Source organism: Falco punctatus (assembly GCF_963210335.1).
Source record: "Falco punctatus genome assembly, chromosome: 10".
NCBI lineage: Eukaryota > Metazoa > Chordata > Aves > Falconiformes > Falconidae > Falco > Falco punctatus.
This window is the reverse complement of record NC_137590.1, coordinates 23724398-23750280: the sequence shown is the minus strand read 5'-3', so window position 1 is coordinate 23750280 and position 25883 is coordinate 23724398. Positions and strand designations below refer to the sequence as shown.

Below are 25883 nucleotides of genomic sequence, written 5' to 3'. Positions count from 1 at the left end.
ATATGTCCAGCTCATTAGATAAAATTCTCCATATGTTTTGGTCAATTGCTTATTTAAGATCTTACTTAAAACTCCTTAGAAATTTATGCCTCTCTTCCAGGGACTGAAAGAGAAATCATTGCAGACCCCATCCAAACAAAGGGAGTCTGGACATGCAGTATCACAGCGGATTTTGGTGGATACCAGGAAAAAGGCAGCAAACAAGGCTACTGTACAGGCAGCATTTCTTTATTATTCCTGAAACCATAGCGATAATCTCTGAACTCTGTTCTAAAAATCCTTTCTTTACCTTGCCAAATAGCAAAATACACTACCTAGATAAAAAAATTCTTCTAATTAAAAAAAATCATCAGAACAAAGAGAGTAACAGGTATGTAGTGAATCAAAGTAAATGGAAATGTAATTTCTTAAATACTCCTATCTTGCCACAGTACACGTGATAACAATCGGTACAGAAAAGAATTCACTGCTACTGACTTCACTGCTGCTTCAGAAAAACGTTGCCTTCCATTCAAGTGATAAAGTCTATTTAAGCCTGCCTTCCTAAGAATAGTGAGACTAGAACATTTGAAATACCAACTTTCCAGGCAGGGGACTTCTCATTTCCTACATTTCCCTTGCAATAGCAGATACTACTCATTCCAGACTTTGCTCAGGAGCCACTTGTTGGCATCATTCCTCTGCTTGATGTCCCTTGGCAGAATCACACACATGAAGCCATACTTTCTACACAATCTCAACAGCAGTTGGTGCTGAAAAGACAGCAGAGATGGATAATGAAAACAGCTTTTTCATGGGCCTGAACGACTCACAATTTTTCAGTATGAAATCTGTGAATTCTGAAATGATACCAGCCTACACTAAAAAGATTGTGAGTTATAAATTATAATCAAGGAAACAAGAAAAGTAGATGACTATCAAGATGAATGTTGGCATCCAGATGCAGTGTTTCTGATTTTCATTCTCTGGCCAGACTGAGAGAACTCTTTTATCATGATACATCGGTTTCTTCTCCAAATATATGAGAGTACTTACCAGCTGTAAAGTTGTAAAGCAGTATTCTATGCTTTCAACTGTCTCAAAAAGAATGAGAAGCCTCCTTTTGCTAGCTTTATATCCGTTTGGGGAAGAAGTTTCCATTAGACGTCTTCCACCATCACCAAGATTTGTATGATAACCCAAAGGCAAAATACTGAACTTCTTTGCTAATAGAAGACTAATCTAAATCCCCTCTGCCTTTTTCCTGTGGAGGTGGGTGAACAGGAAACAGGAGAATCCTGCTTGGTTGCCTCGTGTGCTGGTTTTAGCTGGGATAGAGTTTTCTTCATAGTGGCTGGTGTGTGGCCCATGTTTTGGATTTGTGCTGGAAACTGTTGATGATTCAGGGATGTTTTAGTTACTGCTGAGCAGCTCTCACAGCACCGAGGGCTTTCCTGCTCCTCAGCCGCCAGCCAGCAGGCTGGGGGGCACCAGGGGCTGGCAGGGGACACAGCCGGGACAGCCGAGCCCCACGGACCAAAGGGACATCCCGTCCCATGCGGCGTCACGCTCAGCATGGAAAGCTGGGGGAGAAGAAGGACGGGGGGGACGTTGGGAGTGACGGCGTTTGTCCTCCCAAGTCACCGCTACGCGTGGCAGAGCCCTGCTGTCCTGGGGGTGGCTGGGCACCTGCCTGCCCCTGGGGAGGGGGGAAGGGATTCCTCGCTTTGCTTCGCTTCCGTGTGCGGCTTTTGCTTTGCCCATTAAACTGTCTTTACCTCAACCCACGGGTTTTCTCACTTTTACCCTTCCAGTTCTCTCCCCCATCCCGCTGTGGGGGAGCGAGTGGCTGCGTGGGGCTGAGCTGCCGGCTGGGGTTAAACCATGACACTTCATTTGCAAAAACATTATAAAAGCAGAAGGATGTTTCTAAAGTAATTGCTGTGATAAAAACAGTTGTCAAGGCTAAAAGCCAGATGTGCTTTCAGAAGCCTGTTTGTAAACCCTGAAGCACTTTGTTTGGTAGGTCAGGACATACGCAGATCGAGACATAAAAAGTACATTTTTGTTTAAACTTAACATAAATACAAGGCTTCTCTTTAAACTTTGAAAGAAACATAGCTTACTGGCTACCTATAAACTTTATATCGGTCCTGAATGCAGAGCTGGGAGAAAACACAGCTAGTGGTCATTTTATATTTAACATGAAAATACAAAAAAATATTTTGCTTTAGCACAATGTAATGCCTGTTACTAGATAGAAATTATCTGTGGCTAGATTTTTTGGTAGCAGCCTTATTAAAAATATTTAGTGCTCTATAACCTAGTCTAAATCCTGCAGATTTTCCATTATTTTTTCTGTCTTTTAGGCCACATAAAAAGCTTTGTCTACCTAATCAACAAAATCAAACAAGAACATCTGTTATTATTTCTGCCTTAATTCATCTAGCTTTGCCAAAACAGCCAAAAATCTGTGAAGGCAAAAAGTTCTCATCGCAACGCTTTAGATTAAAATAGAACCCTTCTCTGTCAGTACCAAGGTTTCATTTTCATGTTACAGGTTTCAGATCTGTAAATACAATTATCTGTAAACCTACCTAAAAGTTATTAGACAGGTCTTATTATAGAAGGTTTTTTCTAAAAGGATCCCATGAAATGAAGTCTCAGAGATCACACCAACCTGCTACCCGTCTCCCAAAATCCTGTAGCAATGACGATCACTGTAACTGAGAGAAAGAGCTTTCTTGTTCTAAATCTGAATTTAAAATCACAAAGCGCCAAAGGCATAATGGATGAGAGAACCATATAATGGCCTAATGAAGAGTATACTGTATGTAAAGCACAGAACCTTAAAGCAATTTAAGAACTTCTAGACTTTTGGCACAGGCTTATTCATGCCTTTATATGTCAAAAGTCAGAGAATCACTGGTAACAAAATTGTGCTGCAGAATATGCTACTTCCAGCACCAGAAGAAGAAAATTATTCAGAATTTCTTGAGGTTAAGTCGTTTGTCATACATTTGCAAGCAATTATACTTAATGGAAGGGAGAATTAAGGGTCTCCCAGTTCAGAGCAAGAACAAAAAAAAAAAAATAAATACATGTTTTGAACTGATAATCCATTACAGTTCTTTGGCATTATAGTGGATGAACTGCTGTAGAAGATGCATTGTAATGAATACTGTGATTTGGTAATTACTAAGCAAGATAACATGTCGGTTTTATCTGGTGAGATGGCTTCTCCAGTGCTTTAGTTGAGGTTCTTGAAGATATTCCTGCACTTCCCTACACGTAAGAGAATTTTGTCTTTCATTCAATGTGTCTAGCTGTCATTTGGATTTTGCTTAGAAGGAGAATACTACCCTTCAGATCACTCTCAACTGACTGTTTGCTACATGAACTTAGTTCTTCTAAACTGTCATAATTTCTAGAGGCCTCCCAGCTGACATGAACTTCATGCTGGGAATCCTATGTCCTAAATTCTGTGCAATATACATTTTTTGAGGAAGGCTCCTGCCTTTTAGATGAGATTATATGAATCACTGCAATCTGTGATTCTATATGATTTTGGGCACATTTGGTACAGAGAATTTCATTCACTGATTCTGTAGTTCAAACTATAATATGGGAACCACCTAACATTCTTACCATGAGATGTCTGTTTATTTAAGCTGCAATTCACCTAACCCCTTAAAAATTGTGTTTTAAAAATATTTGAGTACATTCTGACAACTGATACAATTCAATGAAGTTTTGTGTCCATTACCTTTAAAGATGATTTTGTCCGAGGTTCTGTTTTCTGTCTGGTAAGCTTGTTTTGAATAAGCAATGATTGATCTGTACGAGCATCATAATTTCCATGTTCTGAATCATCTGTGTATGTGTCTTTGTCCTTTCCTGTGTCTGAAGGAAAAACAGAAGAAAACAGCGGGATCATTGCCGGTTATAGTGGAGAGAAACTAACAGTTATGTTACAACCACAGCTGAACATTCCTTTTAAGTATCCATGTTTCAATAACTTATATTCTATCCTTTCCTGCAAACGTTTTTTTTTTTTACTTTAAATGTTACTGTGTTTGTCTTAAACTGGAAGTGACCTCTATTTTTAGTAGAAGGCCTATAGAAACTTTTTTTTTCTTACCATTCAAATCAAAGAAGCCCACAAGATTTTTACAGTAGTTTTAAAAAAATCCACAAAGCGATATAAAGCTAATATTCAAATGCTTTTCTGCCTGACTCACAGTTGTTGAGACTCAAAATGTGTTATCAAATAGGCAAGTGCATCCTGGAGACCAGAGGAACATCTCATGTTTTAAATTTAAACAAGCTATCAAAATGCATGATTCCCCTACACACATGCTGCTCATCCTTATAGATAGGATTTGAAAATTTGCATATTAAAGCATTGCAGTGACCACTTTGGAACACATTGTAAGAGATGTACCTGATGGTGCTGGAAGACTGCTGACACCACGAAGAAAGTGTTTTCCTTATCATTGGATTTAATTGCCCGACAAAAGTTTTTAGAACTTAGCTGAGTATCCTAAGAAAGCTACAGGCGACTGAGGACCTTCCTTAAAGCTTACCAAGACCCACTTCCACAGATTAAATTTCCTCCCGCCTCATCACTGCAGGCAAGTTAGGAGGACTGAAGTCTCTGAGTCATTCCACATCCGCTATCAGAAGGGAGAATTTTCTTTCAGACATTTAAATTCCATGCACGTTCTCCAGAAAAAAAATCATGCCAATAATTCCCATCTATACCCAGGAGGAGTAAAATGAGGGGTCGTGTCTGGACAACATTGGACCATGTAAGTTTTAATGACTGTTGGAAAATGGTTAGTCTTCAAAAAATATTTTAAAGATGAAAAAGATGGAATAATTATTCCCACACAATTATATCTTGGATAAATCGGAAATAGAAACATATCCAGACAAAAGTCACCCACAAATCCTGAGCCAAGTTCTCATCTCAGTTTTCACATCAACATGGGAAAAGTCAGGGGGACTGGGAACAGCATTTCGCCCAGTAATTCTAAACCCTAAATAGAAGCCAAGAAACAACTCATGGTTGCTGTGGGAACCACAATCTTGAATTTCCTGAATTTTATATTCATAAAACTCATCTGCAAAAACAAAGTTTTTTCATTAAGCTGTTCAGTTAAATTCTCCACAGTAAATACAACAGAAAAAAACCCCAAACCAACCACAATTATCTCATGTAGCCTAAACATTTCTGAGATGGAATATTAAATGGGAACATTTATCAAGGGCTGGGTTTTTTCTGCAATTTAGCTACTTACATAATGATTACACAAAATGAGCCCTCGGTAATTTCTGATATTGGTATTAACCTCAGTAAACCTGCAACGGGATTCCTCAAAGTACAAAATAGCCTGTTTTAGTTGTCAGAGCACCAAACTCAGAAATTTTATTTTAAACAACGCTTTAACCTAAACACAGGTTACTCTCTGGTCAACCAAAATGAATGTACTAAAAAGACTGTGAAAAAGCTTTTAAGTAGCAGGTATAAAAAGCAGGAAACAAGACACTTAAAACAACTTTGCAGATTTGACTCGTGCCCAGGCATGCTGAGCTCTTGGCATTACCAAAGATCGAGAGTCTGTAATACAAATCCAGTAAAACAAAGAGACAGGCTTATGAAACCCAAACTCTTGCATCTAGATAGGTCATTTAAACTGAAAGACTTTATTTACATTAAAAAGTCTATTTTAAGGCAAGACATTTTAGAGGATTAGAGATTATGAGTCCACCCAATACTCAAAAAAAACCTTTGCAAAACTACATAATGTTTTATTTAAACAGTTTAAACTTATGTCATAAGTTTTCCCTTAGGGCTCAACACACTTTATCTGCTAAACATTTTTATGTTTTCAAGATCAGCTTTTAAATTGTAGCATGTATTTTCTGTAAAAAATTATACGTTTTCTTTCATTTAAAGATACCTGCTATCTTGTCTGCAATGTAGTCAGAAAAGGGTTTAGCAACAAAACCCCCCATAAAAATAAAGAAATGTAGAATTTAAAAGGCACGTTTCCTATACAAAATTTAACAATACTTGCTACTGTATCTTTTAGGAGTTGACGATTTATTTTGTGCACGTAAAACACTGTCAAACAAAGTAACGGTATCAATGCAGTAAAAAGAGAAATGAAGGTTTAAACATAGCATTTGAACGTTGAACTTGATGAAGCATTTGTTTTACCTGTCTGAAAAATCATCAGACTGAGATACACAGCATAAATCAGACATTTTTAAAAAGTTTTATTTAAAACAAAACTGTTTTAAAAAACATTCATGTAGGTTTTAGACATTACTGTCAACAAAGAACCTGATGTATGCTTTGTAGATACTCTAAATAGACTAGTAGTCCCATTTACCTCTTCTGCAGCATACATTAAAGCAAAATCTTTAATATAAATAATTATACTCAAAGAAAAAGTTGAACTGATTGCATGATAGTACTATACCAGAACAGGTTAGAAAGAACAACTGCAACATGTGTGTTTTGGGAGGCTCATTTTGTTTCTTAAGTAGAACTTTTTGTAAAGTTTTTTGAATAGTTTTAAAATTTCTAAAGGAGAGAGAATGAAATACGTCATGTTTAGAAAAAGACCTTTAGAGAAGGTGACAGAAATGAAATTGCCACCAACAGCATTGACTATGTTTTTGTATTTTTCTATGACCAGGTGCTTTTTCTGTAACAAGGTATTCACCACTTTTATTAAAGGAGAAAGTCTCTCTTCTGTGATCTTCCCACCCAACAAGTCCAAATGATATTTTCTTAAAGACAAATTTAAACAACCTAAATCAACTTGAGCTTGATTGTTCTTAGTGTCACCAATGCGTGCTACAATATGCAGTGATTAACCTCCTCAAGTCTTTCTTCAATAACCACAGTTTCCAAACTTCCATGACATTTTTGCATAACGTTCATTTATAAAGTAGCACTATTTTCTGCCATCCTTCCCTCCACAATCTCTGTTATGTCATTTTGCATTTTAACTGCCATTTGGGATTGCCACAAGGGAAACCAAGATAGCATCCCTGAATGTCATGGCTGGGGTTGTACTGCCCAAGGACATTTTTAATGTAACATACCCAAAAAGCAATGGTGCAGACTAACAGTCTTTCTCTTTGACTCGCATTATAAGTATCCATCTGATGTATTTGAGTTATTCTATTACATTAAAACTTATGTGGCAGTTGAAAACTTTTTGAACTGTTGTCACATGAGAATTCTTATTTTTAAAAAATCACTGAAGTTACATGTACAAATTGTAAGCCCCAAGTACCCTGTTACAGAAAGGAAAATTAATATGCTATTATGACTTCAACTCAGAAAGGGAAGGTTTCTGTATTAAACTGTTTAGCTTTCCTGAATACTGCAAAAATAAATAAAAAAAGGGCTGAATTTTAAATCAAGATGAGGATACTAAATCAGAGAAAAGGGTGACAGCTTCTTATTCTAGAGACAGAGGCCAAATCATTTCAATGAAGTCCATGGAAATATCACTATTCAATTCAGCAAGTCAAAGACTTCTCTTTAATTAGGTACAAACTTAAAGCAGATGCACCCATATAATTGTTAGCATACCTGAACATATAACCAAGTGATGTGTACTGTCACCTTGGATCCACACTCAAGTATAAAATGATTTATAACAGACTCAAGCATTAACCAAGCAGATAACAGCAGTAGTTGCTTTGTTTTGCTATCTTGTAATACAAAGGTATGATGAGTAAATTCAGTCTTCATACAGCACAAAACCCTATCTACGCTTCCTGACAGATACTTCTGCTATGCTTGAAGCATGACAGTAAGATGTGCCTTAAATGCACTTACAAGATAAAATGTTGGAAAGACTTTAATTTCTGGGAGTCTTTCACCTAGCAATGCAGAAGCATTTAGTTTAGAAATTGATTCCTAGGTCCACACATTGCACCTTGTTTTTTGGGTCATCTTAATTGCTTGGCTAACTCTCTTGCCATCATACTTTTCTAAAGGGCCAACAGTGCATTTTAATTTTATGACAGAGGATAAAAAGTACATGTCCTGTATTCTCTGTAACATGTAATACATCAATATATATTAGAGAACTGTAATGAAAGTTAGCAAATGTTTTTCAGTTGAAATGTGGCATAGTTACAGATAATTAATGAAAAAAAAAATATTCCTAAATAGCTTCTGTTTCACAAACTTTGATATGATGACTCGACTCAATCCTTTGAGCCTTTACACATTTAGGGATTGCAAAGCTTTAGTAAGAATGAGATTATTGGTGAAGAAATTAATCTCCTTTTGTCCTAATTTTTGTCCTAGAAACAACAAATAACCTGGAGAAGGACATCACTAGACACCTGGATAAATGACACTGTGATGGATTTAGGTCATCTTATTTTATTCTGCTGTGTACCTGGAATACTATATTATATACATAACATAGCAGGTTTTCCAGCTACCTGTGTATGTGCATTTATATATCAAAATCTACCATAACAGGCAAGCACAGGCTTTTCTTAATGTACAATTTCTCATGAGCTTTCAGTGGTAACTATTACACAGAATATTTCTCATTTTCTAAAAAGGGAGCCAGGCAGGTATTACTGCTGTTTGGAGGAGTTAAGATGGTGTACGCAATCAGTACAGACAGATTAAATCCCTAAAGCACTTCAATATTTTGAACCTCAATATTCAGTCTGAAGACTAATCCTTATTATGTTTCAGTGAGCACTATGTTCATAACAGATCACACAGCTTCTTCCTCCATGCTGCCAGCTCTCCAGGAATGAACCAGCTCTACCATGGAAGCAGGACAGCTCCCACACACACCAGCTATAGGACAAACTGTCCTGCTGCAGCTTTTCAGCCATCTCACAACACAGTCAGGATAGATGTGATGGCCCTTACCTAAGCAGGCATTGCCTCAGGACCACAAGCTTCTGAAAAAAATATGCTAAAAGTCACAATGGAAACATCCTGTTTCTGTTGAAGGAGAAACAGAACCTGTTTTTCTTGAGTCATACCCTCCATGACCTTTCAGTCCCTCCTTTCATGTAAACACTGTATGTGTTGCACAGGTTATTCTGTCTATGCTGGTTTATCACATCACTTAATAAAAAATCACTTACAAGCGCTTCTGAAACCAAGCACTGAAAATCTTGCTATCATGCAGTTATTACGACACTTCGTTAGATTGTTAATTTTGGCTCAGGTCTTCATTTCTCAGTTCACTGCATTGCAGCATGGCACATAAGCAGGGGAGTTTCTTATCTATGAGCTTTGTATTAATTGGATTCAGGTTATATTCAGAATGCCAGGTAACCGTTATAGCAAAATTATGAACTACCTGATTCATGACCAAATTCCTATCTAGGAAGGATTTCAAGTCATGCTAAGGAAAATGAGTTACTATGCATAAATCCCCCCTAATTAACCTAAATCAGGAAAGAAAAAAAAAAGGAACTGAAAAAAGAATAAATTAATTAGTGTTCTTTTATTTACTAATGAGTGTTGGGTTTATTTGCCAAATAACCTAAAATTAGATATTGATTACATCTAAATACTGAATGCCAAATTCTGTTGATTATATTAACCATTCATCAGTCATTTTTTACATCTTATTTGAAACAAAATATTTCAGCCTAACAGTGGAGGGCAGACCCTCGTATGATCCTCTACCATTTCTGATGCTACAATCTGCAGAAAGCTACTTATATGAGTCCTTGTGTCAGAATGAGCAAGTTGAATTTTTAAGTTAACAAGCAGACTATCAGGTTCACAACTCTTTCTCCTGAAAATCTTGATGCCTTAGCTATGCATTTGGTAAACCAGATTTTTAAAGGCATTAGTCAGTATTGTAATATGAAATCCCATTTGTAAATCTGGCCCTGAGGGAACTGGCAGATGAAGTGGCTAAGCCATGGTCCATCATATTTGAGAAGCTGTGGCAGTTCAGTGAAGTGCCCATGGACTGGAAAAGGGGAAACGTAACGCCCATTTTTAAACAGGTAAAAAAGGAAGACACAGGCAGCTACAGGCTGGTCAATCTCACATCGGTGCCTGGCAAGATCGTGGAGCAGAACCTCCTGGAAACTATGATAAGGCACTTGGAAAAGGAGAATGTGATTTGTGACAGCAAACACAGCTTCATTAAGGGCAAATCGTGCCTGGCAAATTTGGTAGCCTTCTATGACAGGGTTACAGTGTTGATGGATCAGGAAAGAGTGACTGACGTCATCTACCTGGACTTGTGCAAAGCTTCTGACACTGTCCTGCAAAACATCCTTGTCTCTAAAATGGAGACACATGGATTTGATGGATGGACTGCTCAGGGGATAAGGAACTGGCTGGACAGTCACACTTAAAGAGTTGGAGCCAATGGCTCAACGTCCAAGTGCAGACCACTGACGAGTGGCATTCCCCAGGGGTCCATACTGGGTCTGGCATTCAACATCTTTGTTGGCAACATGGACAGTGGGATGGAACGCACCACCCTCAGTAAGTTTGCCAATGACACTGAGCTGTGTGGTGGTGTTGCTGGAGGGAAGTGATGCTGTTCAGAAGGACCTTGACAGGCTACAGAGGTGTGCCCGAGTGAACCTCATGAAGTTCAACAAGGACAAGTGCAAGGTTCTGCCTGTGGGTTGGGGCAATCCCAAGCACAAACACAGGCTGGATGGAGAATGGACTTAGCACATCCCTGAGGAGAAAGATTTGGGGGTGCTGGTGGATGAAAAGCTCAGCACGGCCCAGCAACGTGCACTTGCAGCCCAGAAAGCCAACTGAATCCTGGGCTGCATCAAAAGACACATGGCCAGCAGGTGGAGGGAGGTGAATAACCCCTTCTACTCCACTCTAGTGAGACCCTCCCTGGAGTGCTGCTATCAGCTCTGGAGCCCCCTACATAAGGACATGGACATGTTGGAGTGAGTCCAGAGAAGGGCCACAAAGCTGACCAGAGGGCTGGAGCACCTCTCCTGTGAAGACTGGCTGAGAGAGTCGGGGTTGTTTGGCCTGGAGAAGAGAAGGCTCCAGGGAGACCTTACAGCAGCTCCCAGCACCTGAAGGGGCCAACAGGAAAGCTGGAGAGGGGCTTTTTACAAAGCCATGTGGTGATAAGACAAGGGGAAATGGCTTTAAACTGAATGAAAATACATTTAGATGAGATATTAGGAAGAAATTCTTTACTGTGAGGGTGGTGAGGAAGCATTCACAGCCAGGCTGGATGGGGCTTGGAGCAACCTGGTCTAGTGGAAGGTGTCACTGTGCATGGCAGGGGGCTTGGAACAAGATGATCTTTAATGTCCCTTCCAACGCAAAACATTCCATGATTCTCACAGTGTTTGAAAGGGAACACAAAAAACCAGAAGTCAAACCTGGCAACACCAGCGATAGCGATTTTAACAACAGAGAGGGAGCTAGCAAATGGATAAGCACACCACATGTCAGTCCAAATACTGCCACTGTCCTTCTGTTCTTCTGCTAAACCCAAAGGATGATTTGAGAAAAGATCAGACCATTCAGTGGAATATTATTTACTGGTTTTGTGAGCCTTTGCACCTTACACAGTTCTTTTATACCTGTACCATGCATTAGAAGAGCATTTATCTCAGTTATGGCAAGAACAAATCTATTCTTCTCTAGAAAAAGGGAGTTATGACTGAAAGTGAAACAAGTTCTCCTGCAAATCATATAAATTCCATTGAGCTTAACTCCAGAGTGCTTCATCTTCAGTTCAACAATCAAGAACTGCTAAGTCAACTGACCTCTGAAGCACACTCAAAACTACAAAAAGGTATGTAGTAACCACCCCCTATGATTTCAACAGAGAATACTGAAGGGGATTTTTCAGCTGTTCATGGAGATAAAATTCTACTGCAAATAACCTCATCAAAATTGTTTACATTCACATTTCTTTCAAAGAAGACGGCCAGCCGAATTTGTGATCATTCAAAGATAAGGTTTGTTACCTTTGTGCATGTGATGGCCTTTAAGGAAAAAGAAATGTATTATTTAACAAATTTATCAATTACTGTTAATTTATAAAATAATATTTATAATATTTATAACATACACTGGCACCAGTGGAGCAGCTCCTGGATTAACTCACTCATTAGTTAACCTTAATGTGTCTGCAATAGTTGTTTCTATTATTTTAAAAAAAAAAAAAAACAACTATAGAAAAACAAATTTTTATCAGTGTGACTCTGTACGTAGTTACTATGTAGCTACCAGGAACTAACTGTTCCCCACTTACATTTTCCAGCTTCAACTAGAGCTACAAGCTATTATTAGTAGCTGCAGTAAAGACAGAAATTCAGTAAATGAAGTTAAAGCTATGTCATTTAAATCCAGCTGGCACAATCAAAGTAATTGCTGAGCATGTCTTTCAGAAGAAAAAAAAAAGCAGAGTAAAACCAGAATGGAATATAAATATACACCACATTTTTAAAGTAAGTATCCACAGTCAGAAGACTGAAAAAAAGTGTGTGGATATATATCTCTATCTAAAAGAATTCCCTTTGAGACAATGAATGTCAAACATTTGAGTGTCACTGGTGTAACTTTCAAATGTATTAAAAAATGGATGACACCAGAATTATATTGTTACAGCAATGAGTTCAGACTTTAACGTCCAGGTTCTTGTGTAATACGAATTTACATGGATCTAGAAACACTGCACAAGTACGTTCATTTTTTCTTGTGTTTACCTCTTACAAGACTCTGACACTCAATTCTGAAAAAGTATGAAAAATATTTCCCCTCCTTTGCTAAATCTATGCCTTTTAAGTGTTTGTGACTTTTGCATCAGCATCAGAGAGCAGCCCGGGTAAGTCCTGTGTCACAGCTATACTGTTGTTACCTAAACAAGCACACAGAGCACCTGACTGTCTCTGTCAGCTCACATAAGCAACTCTCCAGTGTCCGGCATCAAAGGGTATACACCTAGGTAGTAAATATCTCTACTGTCCGTATAGGGGTTTCTGAAGTCTTCACATTTCATACCAGAACAAAATCTTTAGGCATCTTTCAGGAAAAAAATCAATTCTTACCTTAAGACCGCCTGTAACTATGTTATGGAGTTGGTCTTTCCTGTACAATTCAGCAATGGCAAACTCAGCCTTCCCTGCCACACAGCTTCAGCAGCAGGGTACTGGGTCCTCTGCAGTGGTCTTCCCACAGCAAGAAATCCTACCCTCCTCTAGCCTTGCATAAATATTTCTGAAAAAGTCCTGACAAATTTTAATGTTCTCGTCAAAAGCTTATTCAGAGAATTCCCCCATGTGGTTATAGGATTTGACTAGCTACTTTCAGCTAAATGAGTTGACAAAAATGAATGTGTCTTGTTGAGAATAAATTCACTGTAATTAAGTTTTTTAACTATATTATATTGGTTAGCAAGCCTCTTGGTCTTTTGGAGAAGTTCTTAGATAAAAAAGCATTTTCAGAACAGTCAAAAAGCAGGAATCTTCCATTCATTTGTTGAGTAAAAACCTCAAAAGAAGCTGCAGTGGAGCTGGAGGGATTAACGTTCTTCAGTGAACTGGGAACTCTGATCTTAATTTCATCCTTTTGTGGACTCAAGTCCCAACAAGTGATGAAGGTCACTTCAGCAAGAACTTTATAGTCTTCCATGATGCAAACACTTTGGAAAAGAAACCACTTTTTCAAGGAAGGAGAGGTAATAACATGATTTTGCACTGGACTGAACACCAAATTCTACAGACACGCTTTGAGAAATGTTTTACTTAATGTCCACATCCAAGCAATAGGTGATTTCCACCTAGGTCAGATGCAAAAGCCCTGATCATAATCTTCACGGGGTGGAAACTCTCATAAAGTTTTGGCTAATCACTGAGCATTCCAGTGTCTCTGAAACCTCATAGCTTGTTATATGTTACAGAAGCTCAATGCACATTTTCTGATTCCTCAGACTAAAAACACTACTTACCACCTAAAACTGACAAGAAAAAGAACATAAATCCATCATGCCCTTGATCCCATTTGTCTGTGCTAGCAGTAACAAAGGTGTAATACATTATCTTCTTACTTTATAAAGCCATCGATGTCACTAACCAAACAAGTCCTACGATTAATGGCCTCATCTATAGTCAAATGAAATAAAAGAGAACTTTCCAGTGAAGTCTTTCATCTGATGCCCATCTGATGTTAATCCCCTTCTCACAAAATTATAGTTTGTCTATGGACAGAACTCTGGAAAAGGAGAAAATCATTTAGCCTATTTTATGTACAGTTCCATGATGCTGCCTAATTAAAAATTCACCATATACACTTAATCCAGTATTCTTTCATGTTATCAGGAGAGCTGTTTGAAAAGGTTCACTAAGATGATGATACCCATTAATCAGCCTACTTTGCAAACTCCAAAGTGCCGAAGTACTGACTAAAGCATGCAGCAGTGCTGCATCACTTACGCCTATTTGGTGATCAAGTGATCAAGCAGCAGTATACGTTGTTTGGGTTTTGGGAGTTTTTTGCCTCCTTTCCCCTGTCATCCCGTTCAGGATAAAATCAAAAATTTTAGTCTTGCAAACAAATTCTTACCCACATCAATATGATCATCAAAGACAAACAAACTGTATTTTGAAGGTTTATAGAAAGGCCATTTTTTAAAAAATTCCCCTTTAACTGTCCTCGATTTCTCTTTGTGACTTTAAAAAATGAAGAATTTTTTTCCTGAGCCTAACTAATAATGCTGATTTTTATCTAAAGCAATTCTTACTACTGACTTCGGGCATTTATTTATAAACACTGTTTCCTTTCTTGCTTGTAGCTGAACATCCTAACCAATTATACGTCTGTAAATACACAATAACTTCAAAGATTTCAGTGTTCTAATTTGGGATTCACTCAATTAACACAGGCAAATCAATGAATCAAGTCAACAAAGGGCTACCATTTAAGTATTTTCTGTCTCTTCAAAGAGTATAGCTGTAGTCAGAAGAAGAGAACCATCCACACCAGTTTAATACAATTTTAAGCCGATGAGGCTCAAACTACCTTTTCCTCAGTCACTGAGCCCTCCACTTTTCATTTCAGGTTAAAACTAGGTGATGTGAATGAAAAATAGTGGATTGCTTACTATGAGAAAAGAATTACTGTTGCCATATATAAATATCCAATCATATCAGCCCATGTATGTGTGAGCCATTAGTAAAAAATAGAGCACGATATTAAAAAAAGATTGAAGGAAATTATAAAAGTGAAATTTTCTAGTATCTGTGCTTGCCTATCTAATAAGCCCAATTACACTGACAGAGTGCTGTAGCTTCAACTTGAACCTTACTGAGACACATGATTCTTTTATAAAAATCTTATGCCAAATTTTTGGTCCGCGTCATGATTTCAGAACATTTTGATTTTGTTTTGGAGGAAGTATCAATTTCACTCAGATTTCCAGTAGCTACCTCTTTAGGAGATCTTCAAGAGCCTCTTATCTATCATATATTTTGAGCATCAAGAAAAAAAATCGATACTAAAACATGTGAGAGGTGAGCAGAAACAGCTTTCTGAAAGCAGATTGCTTTCCTTCAGCATGAAGATACGATTTCTAGTTTGATGCTATGTTGACTGAGCAAAAAGATCTATCACAGTAGTTGTGCAAGGTGCAGCAATATCTGTGTGTACTTCAGGTGGGTAATACACAGCCAGAGAATTTCAAAATTAATTAATTTTGGAACTTGCAAATTACTATTTGTGTGTATATGCAGACTCATTTTGCAGTTACAAGCATGGAATCATTCTAAGAATTACTCCTTTCCTACATTCCTTGACTTAATTAATTTATCAAAATGGTATTAATGCAGGTATAAATATGCCCCAATTATAGCTATTTTTCTGCATTTTTTAATTTATTTTTTTTCCAAATTGGAACACCTTTTATACATGAATATCTGAAGCAAAACCAGCCACATAACAACTGTAGCAATGACAATACTGAATAACATGCCTATACAGGAACAATAATAATGGAATAATAGTAACTATTGAAATGGAATTTCAAATACATGCTTCAAAGTGGTTGTATTATGAAGGATTGTTATAGGAAAAGGTTACACAGTGCATGAAAAAAATACTGCTTTGCCTTTATTCCCTGTTTACTATTAGTCTAAAAGGTGAGAAAGTATCAGGAAATCTATGACAGCACATGTTTCTTTAGTCACATTTAGTCTCCTCTTAAAAAAAACATGACAGTTCAGGGTAAATATGGCCCTTCCACACTTAAATACTGCAAGTGTAACTGAAGAATTATTAATTTATTATTATTTCAGTTCAGACAGAAACTTACCTAAAAATGGATCGCTGTATTCTGTATTAGATAGCTTAAGCAAGTTGTTTTCCAAAGTCTCCATCACTTTAGCTGCAATAAATCCAATATTCATATCAGCATTCACATGAATTTTGTAAGTATGAGATATACTTTTTAAAGCTGTCAGTGACTCAAATGAAAATCTTTAAAATTAAATTCAGAAGAGTGCTTTCCAATGGCTTTCATTCTATTCCTGAGATAAGTTTAACTCAGTGAAATAACTACTAGAGCAATAATTAGTGCTTATCAACATTAGGGAAGGACTTAACACAATTCAGTAGCAGAAGCCAGCCAGGTTAATTTATTTTCTAAAGGTTCACGCACAGTTGGCAATCCTGTATGGCAACAGTTGGCAACGGGTGACACACACAGTGACTGGGATCTCCAGCTAGACTAGTCTCTCTGTTAAGGCATGTTTATCTGTTAAAATAAAAATCCTAAAAGCAAAGCAGTTCCTTTGTCCAACACAAGCTAAAATTATTAGGGATTAGCTCACCTTCCTCTCATTATCTCCATACCACTCTTCCTTGATTCTGCTATTCATGAATGAATGCATCTGCTCTTACATGTTTGTAAAGACATATCTTGCCAAAGGCTTAATATTTATTTTTTTCTTTCTCTCCCAAGACAGGCTACAGAAACCTTCGTGCTCTTCCCTAGCCTACAGGAGCACTTTCTTTGTCTTGTGTTCAGTGAGAAGGAAATAATCTTGTAATTCAGAAAAAATAGTTTAAGCCTCACTTCAAACATTGTAGAGATTCACTCAAGAACTCAGTGCCAAGATTCTTCTAGCTGTTTTGTGCAAAAATATCTCTCCAACAAACTGTACATATCTGAACAAATCAAAGCTCATCAGTTGCCCCTATAATTTAATGAAAAATGCTAAAAAAAATTATGTAAGATATCAGAAGAATTCCAGTGATATTCCCATAGATCACTTCTATTTCCAGTTGTGGATGAAACTTCCTAAAGAGAAAAATCCCCTACCTCGTTCCGACACTACATCCACGGTAGCTGTAGATGTCCCTGCACTGAGAGGCTGAGGCCGGGGCTGTGGCTGCACACGGTTTGGCTGCAGGAACGACGAATGCTTGCTCAGGCTCTGAGGATGTGTTTGGCTCTGGGCTAGACATGGCATGGATCTTCGAGAGGGTTTTAATGGATGCTCTTTCACCGTCTCACTCTTGCTTGTATTCATACCTGAAAAAGCCCAAAGAAAAAGAATGTGAGCTCTGCCATATTAGGCAACGACAACGAATGATAGCTAATTATGAAAATGCAAGTTGATTCATCCACTTAACAAGCAATGTCCCAATAAAACAGAAATGTTTAAAATAGTTAAATTCAAAGAAGAATACAGAATTGGGAAAAAAATCCAGGAATTCTTCACCTACCCTTCCATCAACACCCCACAATTTGAAATCGCAATATCCTAAATCTGATGATTCTGTGGTGCGTATGTCATACAGGCATTCAGAAGCAAACAACAGCACCTAGCATCATCCACGTTATGGTTGTTAAACAGAATTTTAATGCAGTGGTAGAAACAAAACTCCTCAAAAAAACAAACAAACAAAATGCAATACAAGCAAAAGATGTTCACGAGTTTCCTGAAGGATTCATGAACATCTCCCTTTGAAATGCAGCTGATTTTGAGTTCTGATGAATCTAGCTGTCCCTGACCTTCAGACTGTTAACTGCTTCTTATTACTTCACCAACACACAGTATGACTTCTCTATTAATATACTGAAAAGGATATTAATATATCACTATGGAGCAGCGCTGGGAAAAAAAGAGAAGGCCATGATGCTGCACAAGCACTGCTCAGCACTAACCAAAGCACCGCGGGGGGGGGGGGGGGGGGTACCAAGCGTGTTGTAGTTGCAGATCTGAAACACAGCACCACAGGGGCTGCTGTGGAGACAACTAACTCCCTCGCAGCCAGACCCAGTAGACAGGGGCAGAAGTTAGTGCCATAAATTTTTGCTACTCTCTTGTTCAAATGCCTCAAGTTGTTCCACCAAAACCAATACAGCGCGGCCTCTGAGAGACTGCTGCCTTTCCCGTCAAAGTGAGCTACATGGAAACACACCACGGAAGAAAAAATACAGTCCCCCAGATATCTGACAAATCTTTATGTACAAGGATATTAACACAAATGAAGATTACAAATACACATTAATATGCACCTCTACCAAAAACATAAGGCAGAGGAAAAAAACCACAGAACACCTATGGTTTCAATGCCGAGGAAGATTAAATACACGGGGTTTGCTATGAAGAGTGCTAAAGCCTCCTGTCTGTACAGCATCAGCAGATCTTCTGTCACTGCTGTACACCATGTCCAGGATCAGTGCAGTGTGTTTTACCACACTATTTCTCTGCTTGACAGCACAATTTAACTCTGCAGCATGTTCTTATACATCTTAGTCTCTCAGTGATATATACTACCTCTCTCCGTGCTGGAAAGAAATAAGCAATCTAAACATTTCTGCAGCTTGGAGTGCTGTAAACTTGCAAGGAATTTTCTCTATCGACATCTGTGCCACTCAAGGAAGGATGTCACACTCAGCGAGCCTCTCACTTATCTAAATCTCAACAGGTGAGTCCACAAAGAAGGTCCTTTGATTAGCAGGGTACTCCCCATATTTAACTATAACAGCTAAGGTTTTAAAAAGGCCTTTCATTTAAAGACTTCCCCCAGCTGACCGAACATGCTTTGCTTCATTCTAAGTGCTGCTCTATCAAGAAATGGATTTCATGAGTCCACCAAGGACAGCCCTCCCAATCTGCAGCATGGTGGCACTGTTCTTGGTCAGACAGATTATTAATTTAACTAAGGAAATTCAGGCAGATAGAGGCAAGCCTCTTCTGATTCAGAACAGGTCTCTGAACAGGTATGGGCAGGAAGGACTGCTTCTTAACGGGGCTCAGCACAGACCCCAGCAATGCTACAGACCCTCTCTGCTTTGCTACTGGTGAAGAAATGCTTTCCCAGAGGTATCCTTTCTAGCACTTCCTAAATGGACTTGTTTATTGGATCGAAGCCCACAGTACTTCAACAGAGCCATGGCTAATACAGTATAATATATAAAAGGATTTATTTCATAACTGTTCTAGATGGCTTTAACCATTGTCAGCAATTATGGACCCTATCACATCATTATTACGGTTGCCAAAAAAAATTAAAAATAATGTTTCTTGCATCTGTACTGGAGTCACTGTGTGTAGCAAGATGAACCACTTTATTCCCAAAGAAATTTACAGTTATGCAAATAACACAAACTGTCATTCAATTTTAAAAACAATTGAAGTGATACATATAAAAATAATTTAAAAAAAGAGTGCAATTCTTTTATGAGGCACAGTCTCAATTTAAAAGAAAAGTACTCCCCTTCATTCTCTCTCACTGTATATTCCTCTCTGTCATTTCTAACAGATTCCTTAATACCATGCTGCTTCTGCTTGGTGAGAGTGAGTCACGGCAAAGTAACCTCAGAGCACATTTGCTGTTACACTAGTAGTATGATTCCTTTCGTGACTCAAATTTAACAACTTAATTCATTCTCTGCTAGTGTGTCAGAGCCCAGTTCTGTGACATGTGAGCTTTGGTGGCATTTGCTGTTGCGTGCCAATGTTTACCCAGCTCTGGCACACAAATAACTTGTGGTTGACATCACCAACTGGGTCAACCAAACTGATTTACTGAAATTATTCTTATTCCTTCCTCTTTTCTCTGTAGAGGTGTTTCCTAGAATCTGTACCTTTCCAGCTAGAACTTTGCTACACAGACCTCATCCAGAGATATTTGAATCTGCACTAAAACACATGTATATACTTAGCAAGAAAGCATGTATATACTTAGCACACTTGTTTTTTCTATTCTATCTGCATTTATTGGTCATTTACCTACAAAATACTCCTCTGGCACTTACCATCAGTATGAAAATGAGTATAGCATGAGTACAGAAATCTCTCATGTTGGAGAAAAAGGTGGTTAAAGTTTATGGTTTAATCAGATCCTACCTTTTATTTTAGCACTTCTGCCTTGGAAAATGTTCTTTCTGAGAGGAAGCTGGGGATTCCTGTTCTGTAGGCAAATCCCTGTATGGCTCAAAGCCAGAATAGCCAGCTGTACTATATCTTCTCATAGCTCCCTGGCAGAGCAGGCAGACAGGAGAGATGGAGCTAGAGTACAATGAGCTTTTCTGATAGTTAAATCAGTATGCATGATTTAATGCACACTCAACACTATGCCCATCTAGAAAGATTGTAAGTGAAGCCAGCTCTCAGTCGTCTCCAGGTTTTGGACATTAGAGACATGGAGGAAAAATTCTCCTATGCCTTATTCTGTGAAATACAGATACAGTCAATCATGTCTTTACTATTAAGAGAAAAAAAAAATCATTGTATATTTGCATTTAATTTGCTCCTGATGAGATGAGACAAATTTGACAGCTACTCCATATGCATTGTTAACCCAATGCTGGAAGCACACTTAACAAGGCTAGACCGGTGCTAATTTCAAAAAGAAGAGCCTAGTAACTACTGCCCATTTAATCCAGCATAAACCAGGCACAGCTACACTTTAAATCAAATCAATAGCATCAGCTTTATAGAGTTATGCTATATAATAATGTTCACAATCGCTATCAGCAACATGGAGGTCTTAGCAACTACACGTCATCACAAGTTTGCTTGATAAAAATACCTTCTTAATTGTAAAAAGACTTCTGTAAAGCCTTTGGCTTCACATACCATACATCACTAATTAAAATTAAATGTCATTCGCAAAACACACTATAACAGACTGAGAAGTTGATAAATCTCAAATGTTTCTGTCAAAAGCATCATCATAATTAGAATCTTTAATCACATAAAACATGAAGAAAAGTTTGCAATGATTTTCATGACATTTAAGTTTCATGTGAAAAATTATTTCTACAATATCAAGTATAAAACAGCTCAATTGTGAAGAGCTTTTAGTTTTCAATACTCAATGAATGTAACAGGTACTTACTGCTAAATAATCTTACTATGATTGGCATCTGCAACCTACAAATGAAAACCTAATGTAGGATAATTACTCTATTAAATTCTGAAAAACGATAACCAAAAGATACTTAAATATGAAGACATAATGAATTATTTCAGTAACAACAAAGTTTTCTTACCTATTTGTAATACCTTAACAAATATGTAAGGTATTCAGTGTCACGTATCAGACTTGTATTTGACTAATTCAGGAATGCACCCATGCTTTCCTTTTTTATAGCAAAGTAGAACCAAACTGGATAACCTCTGACTTCATTTGATGTTCTTACGGAAGGAAAAAAACCCAGCATCAAGTATTGTTATATCAAAAACACCTAAAAGCCTCATCAAAACTGGAGAAAATTAACCAATCCTTTTCTTGAGAAGAAAAAAAATCACACAACCAAGACATACACTAAACATGGGAGGAAACAGTATTCAAGGATGAACTGAATTTCTCTTCAATACTATCAGTATGCCATGAAATCTCATGAATTCAAGTTTTCTAAGGTGTTTGTTTTGTTTTTTTTTCTCAGATCTCTAACTGCTTTTTCCATTATGAAGTGAACAGGTCAACATAGAACCAAAGAATCATTTAAGTTGGAAAAAAACCTTTTAAGATAATCAAGTCAAACATCACTCCTATCAAATGTTTCAAGTGTAGCCACTCAGATGAGTGTAACTCCTAGGCTAGCCAAAAAATACATCCTGAATGAAGTCAGTTATTGTGATGGTGTTTTCCAGTTTCATCCCACTACACAAATAACATTGATTTATGAAGATGTTTATAAAATCATATGAGGTTTAATGATATCATCAATCATGCCTTTGAAGACTCGTTCCACTACATACCATGATTTTCCTTCAAACTTTTGCACTTTTAAGTATTGTGAAAAGAGGAACATAAACCATTAAGTAAATTGTAAATGCCTATACTCCTCCTAGCCTTTTTTTCCCTCTCAAGTTAGACATGTGAGCAATAACCTTCAATCAAGAAGCATAGCTAATGAAAGGGAAAGGAACTGGCTGGATCATCTGAAAGTTCTCCAAGAAAACACACACAACAGGATTAAAAAAAAAAAAAAATGATTAATTCAATTAGGAATTATTTAAAAACTACTGAATCCTGGTAGAACAGGTTTCAGAGATGGTGTATTTTTCCCCCGTACATCCTGCAAATGGTATTAACATTTTGTGCAACCTTCAGTTTCTGGTTTCTTATTTTATAGTACTTTATCCATTAGATAAAGAAATAGAAAACTATTACTTTACTTATTTAGATAATCATAGATTTTGATACCAGATCATTTTTTTTTTTCTGATTAGCCGTTTAGAAAGAACTACTTCAATGTGGAAGTCTAAGGAAGGCTTAATGAAACCTTATCAATATTTCAGCTTTTTTTCTTGACTTAACAATAGAGTGGCACTCAACTTTCCAATAGCACTGTAACAACAGCAAACAGAAAGGGTTAAAAAGTCACAGCAGTCCTTTTGGCTATAGACCTTCCACGGACAGTGATTTATTTTGTTTATAAATAGCTGCCTCTTGCAAAAATAAAAATCCCTTTCTGAGACACTGTTTCCCAGGAAAAGTCTCCAGCTTCTGTGGTGAAACACCGTTGGCCAGCACCCAATTTAGTAAGGGATTCAGTCCTCGCAACCTCTGCATGACAGTGCAGAGACAATTTGACATATACTTCCAGGTCACTACTGCAAATACCAGCTAGGTTTAAAAATGATCCCTAGAGAACTCTGCTGGAAAACTCGTGAATAACCGGTTTACTATTTTTAAGCTTGATATTCATGTTTGGGTTGGCATTCGACATCCCCATGAACACAGAACTCTCCACTCCCTAGGGACACCATCTTCACCTAGGCACCTTCCCCGTGTGCCAGGGGAAGCAAAGTAACAATGCAACAAACCCAAAGGATTTAAAGAACGTTGAAGACATTCCTCCCATTTAAGTTACATTTGCAAACAGGATTCTCTGTTTCTGCAACTTTGATTGCCAAGTCTTTTCAAACAATCACAGCCTTATTTTTCTCGTAACTGTACTAAATGTAAACAACAACCAACCAAACTGCCACACACAGACCTACTACAGCGCTTTCACAGAGAATCAGAAATAATGTTTCTTCTATTATATACCTCTCCCACTCAGTACAGTGAAACAAAGACATATTTCCTTGTGGAAGCTGTAAGAAATTCAACTACTGGAATTAAATAATTGCTTGCAAGCTGCATAAAGCTCTGCTAAATATAGTAGGAGGTTGGCCTTGGTCATACATGATGCCTATTGGGATAATTCCCGTAATGATCAGCTGTAAAAGATGAGGTCTATTCCTTTGAACAGCTTTACCTTTGATAAACATTACATAATCAACTCACAGGTCAAGAGAAATAAAAAAAAAAGATAAGTATAAGCATGTTTTCATTTGCGATTTGAAAGTACGTATGTACAAAATGTGGTCCCACATCGCAAGATTTATAAAAGCAGCCAATAAAATGCCCGTACTTAAGGGTTGTGTGTTGGAACATGATCAGACACCTATCTTGGGGGTTGTGGGGCAAATCAAGACATTTATCTCATGAGCTCATGAGACCTCCAGCAGCCCTGTTATACCTTCTGCTCACAAATAAGGGAAAAATGAAGGCTTCCATTGCAGACCACCACGTGTTGGCCCCAATATCTCTTACTTGAAGTCTTTTAGGCCCCTGTATGGTATGGATTGCTACGTATACACATAAAAAACTGTCAGTATTCCCAACTAAGTACAACCACACTACCTACTTTGGAACCAAGATGATTTAGCTAACTTTTGAAAATAGCAGTTCTCACACCCTCACCTTTTCAAGTAGATTATCTAACACAGGACCCAAATCTCATCTTTCTGTTTGAGAGCTGCTTTAAGACTTCATCTTCTCCACAAGGAAATTACTTTTAATGAAAGAGATTTCAGTTTATGGATTTTGAAAAGTGTCAAAATGGAAAGGAAAAATGGATTTGTTTGTTTGTTTGTCTACAAAAATTGTATTCAAGTTAAATACAAAAGCCTGGGTAAGGCAGGACTCACACCAAATTTAACACGTTACAGAATACTCCTCCTTTTGTACAAAACTTTGAGATTGTCTCACAATTACTATCACAAACAAGATCATAGACTTTCCTGACATTACCCATGTCAGTGAGATGCACTTTAAGAGTTTTTAAGTGTCTAACTTGCAGATAATAGCAAATAAATTTGGTCTTTCCTGACAAAGGTGAGACAAATACAATTTTAAAGTAAGGGACAGCTCAGACAAGCAGAATGGGGGTTTTCTGCCCAGGGGTCTACTTGCCATTAAAAGCACAGTTAAGAAAAGTAAATATCTTTAAACAGTGATTTCATTCTAAAACTTTATGCAATACTTTTCATAAAGTTTATCTCCAGGAATTTCTGTTCTTACTGAATTTACACTTTAATTTTAACAGAATGAAATTTAGTGGCTGACTAATCAATAATACTTGCATGCAAATAAAGCAAAATATTTTTGTGCTTAATTGACCATGGGAATTAGAAGGCTTCATAAGGCTGCTGACTAGTCTGGAAAATCTCCAAGTTGTTACCAACATATCTGCCAGAAAACATTAGAAATCCAACAAAATATTCCATTTGCTCCACCAAACTCAACATCATAGTAGATCTCTGGAAAGCTGTATGTCCTCATCAAAGCAGCCTATTCCCCAGGCCTCATTCTTGGAACTATTAAAAAAAAATGTTTTTTCACAGCAGTCTCGGGAGACTGGCACTGGTATGATTGAGTGGATTTAGTAACAACATAATGAGGTTACAGAAAAGGAAGAAAGTGCATTATTGCCTTTTAATAGAGTAAGATAGAGCTTAAATGCACTAAGCATAAAATAAATAGGTATCAAGGGTTTTGAGCCAGGTCATAATATTTATTTGCTAGCCGAACAGAAGAGCAGATAACTGGAGTGAACAGCCCAAGAAGGCATAAAACTCAGGATGTTGGTGCTTTCTCTCACTTGCATATGTGGCCTGCATAAAGTGGCTCCATTCTCTTTTCACCATAGGAAATGAAAGGTCTGATAGCAACCAGCTCTGTTACAAGAAAGATGAATTGTGAAATGTCTTTATTCACGTCCTGTATTCTGTCACAGTTGGTCAGGTTAGAAGTCAACAAGTTAGAAGCAGGGTCCTATGACCTAATTCAGATTATCATCGTTGCATCAGTTAAGGTGTTCTGATAAGACAGAAAGCATCGTATATTACCAATCCATGTTCTTTTGTGAACTTAACTAAAAAGTCAATAGGAATAGGATTACAAAGTTCTGGTTTTGCTCAGCTTTCTGCATATATCTTTGCAGAACAATATATAAAACGTGTATGATCTGCATTTGGTAAAAAGGACAACACATTGTGCAGAGCAAATCAGAGTTAGTAAGAGCTGCTCAGTCAGTAGAGCGGTAATAACACAATATTCCTCAGGCTTCGGCACAAATCTGTCTGGA

At 37.6% G+C, this 25883-nt stretch overlaps 1 protein-coding gene across 3 annotated transcripts in view; it reads right to left on the bottom strand.

Moving 5' to 3' along the window:
• ANO3 (anoctamin 3) overlaps positions 1 to 25883 on the bottom strand; it is a 208011-nt gene that overhangs the window by 71010 nt on the left and 111118 nt on the right. For all 3 annotated transcript variants that reach the window (XM_080405111.1, XM_080405112.1, XM_080405113.1), the window contains exons 2-4: positions 17322 to 17534; positions 16314 to 16385; positions 3746 to 3882 (exon numbers count right to left, since the gene is read on the bottom strand). In XM_080405111.1, coding sequence (XP_080261237.1) covers positions 3746 to 3882; positions 16314 to 16385; positions 17322 to 17534 — 422 coding nt within the window. The remainder of the gene's footprint in view (positions 1 to 3745; positions 3883 to 16313; positions 16386 to 17321; positions 17535 to 25883) is intronic.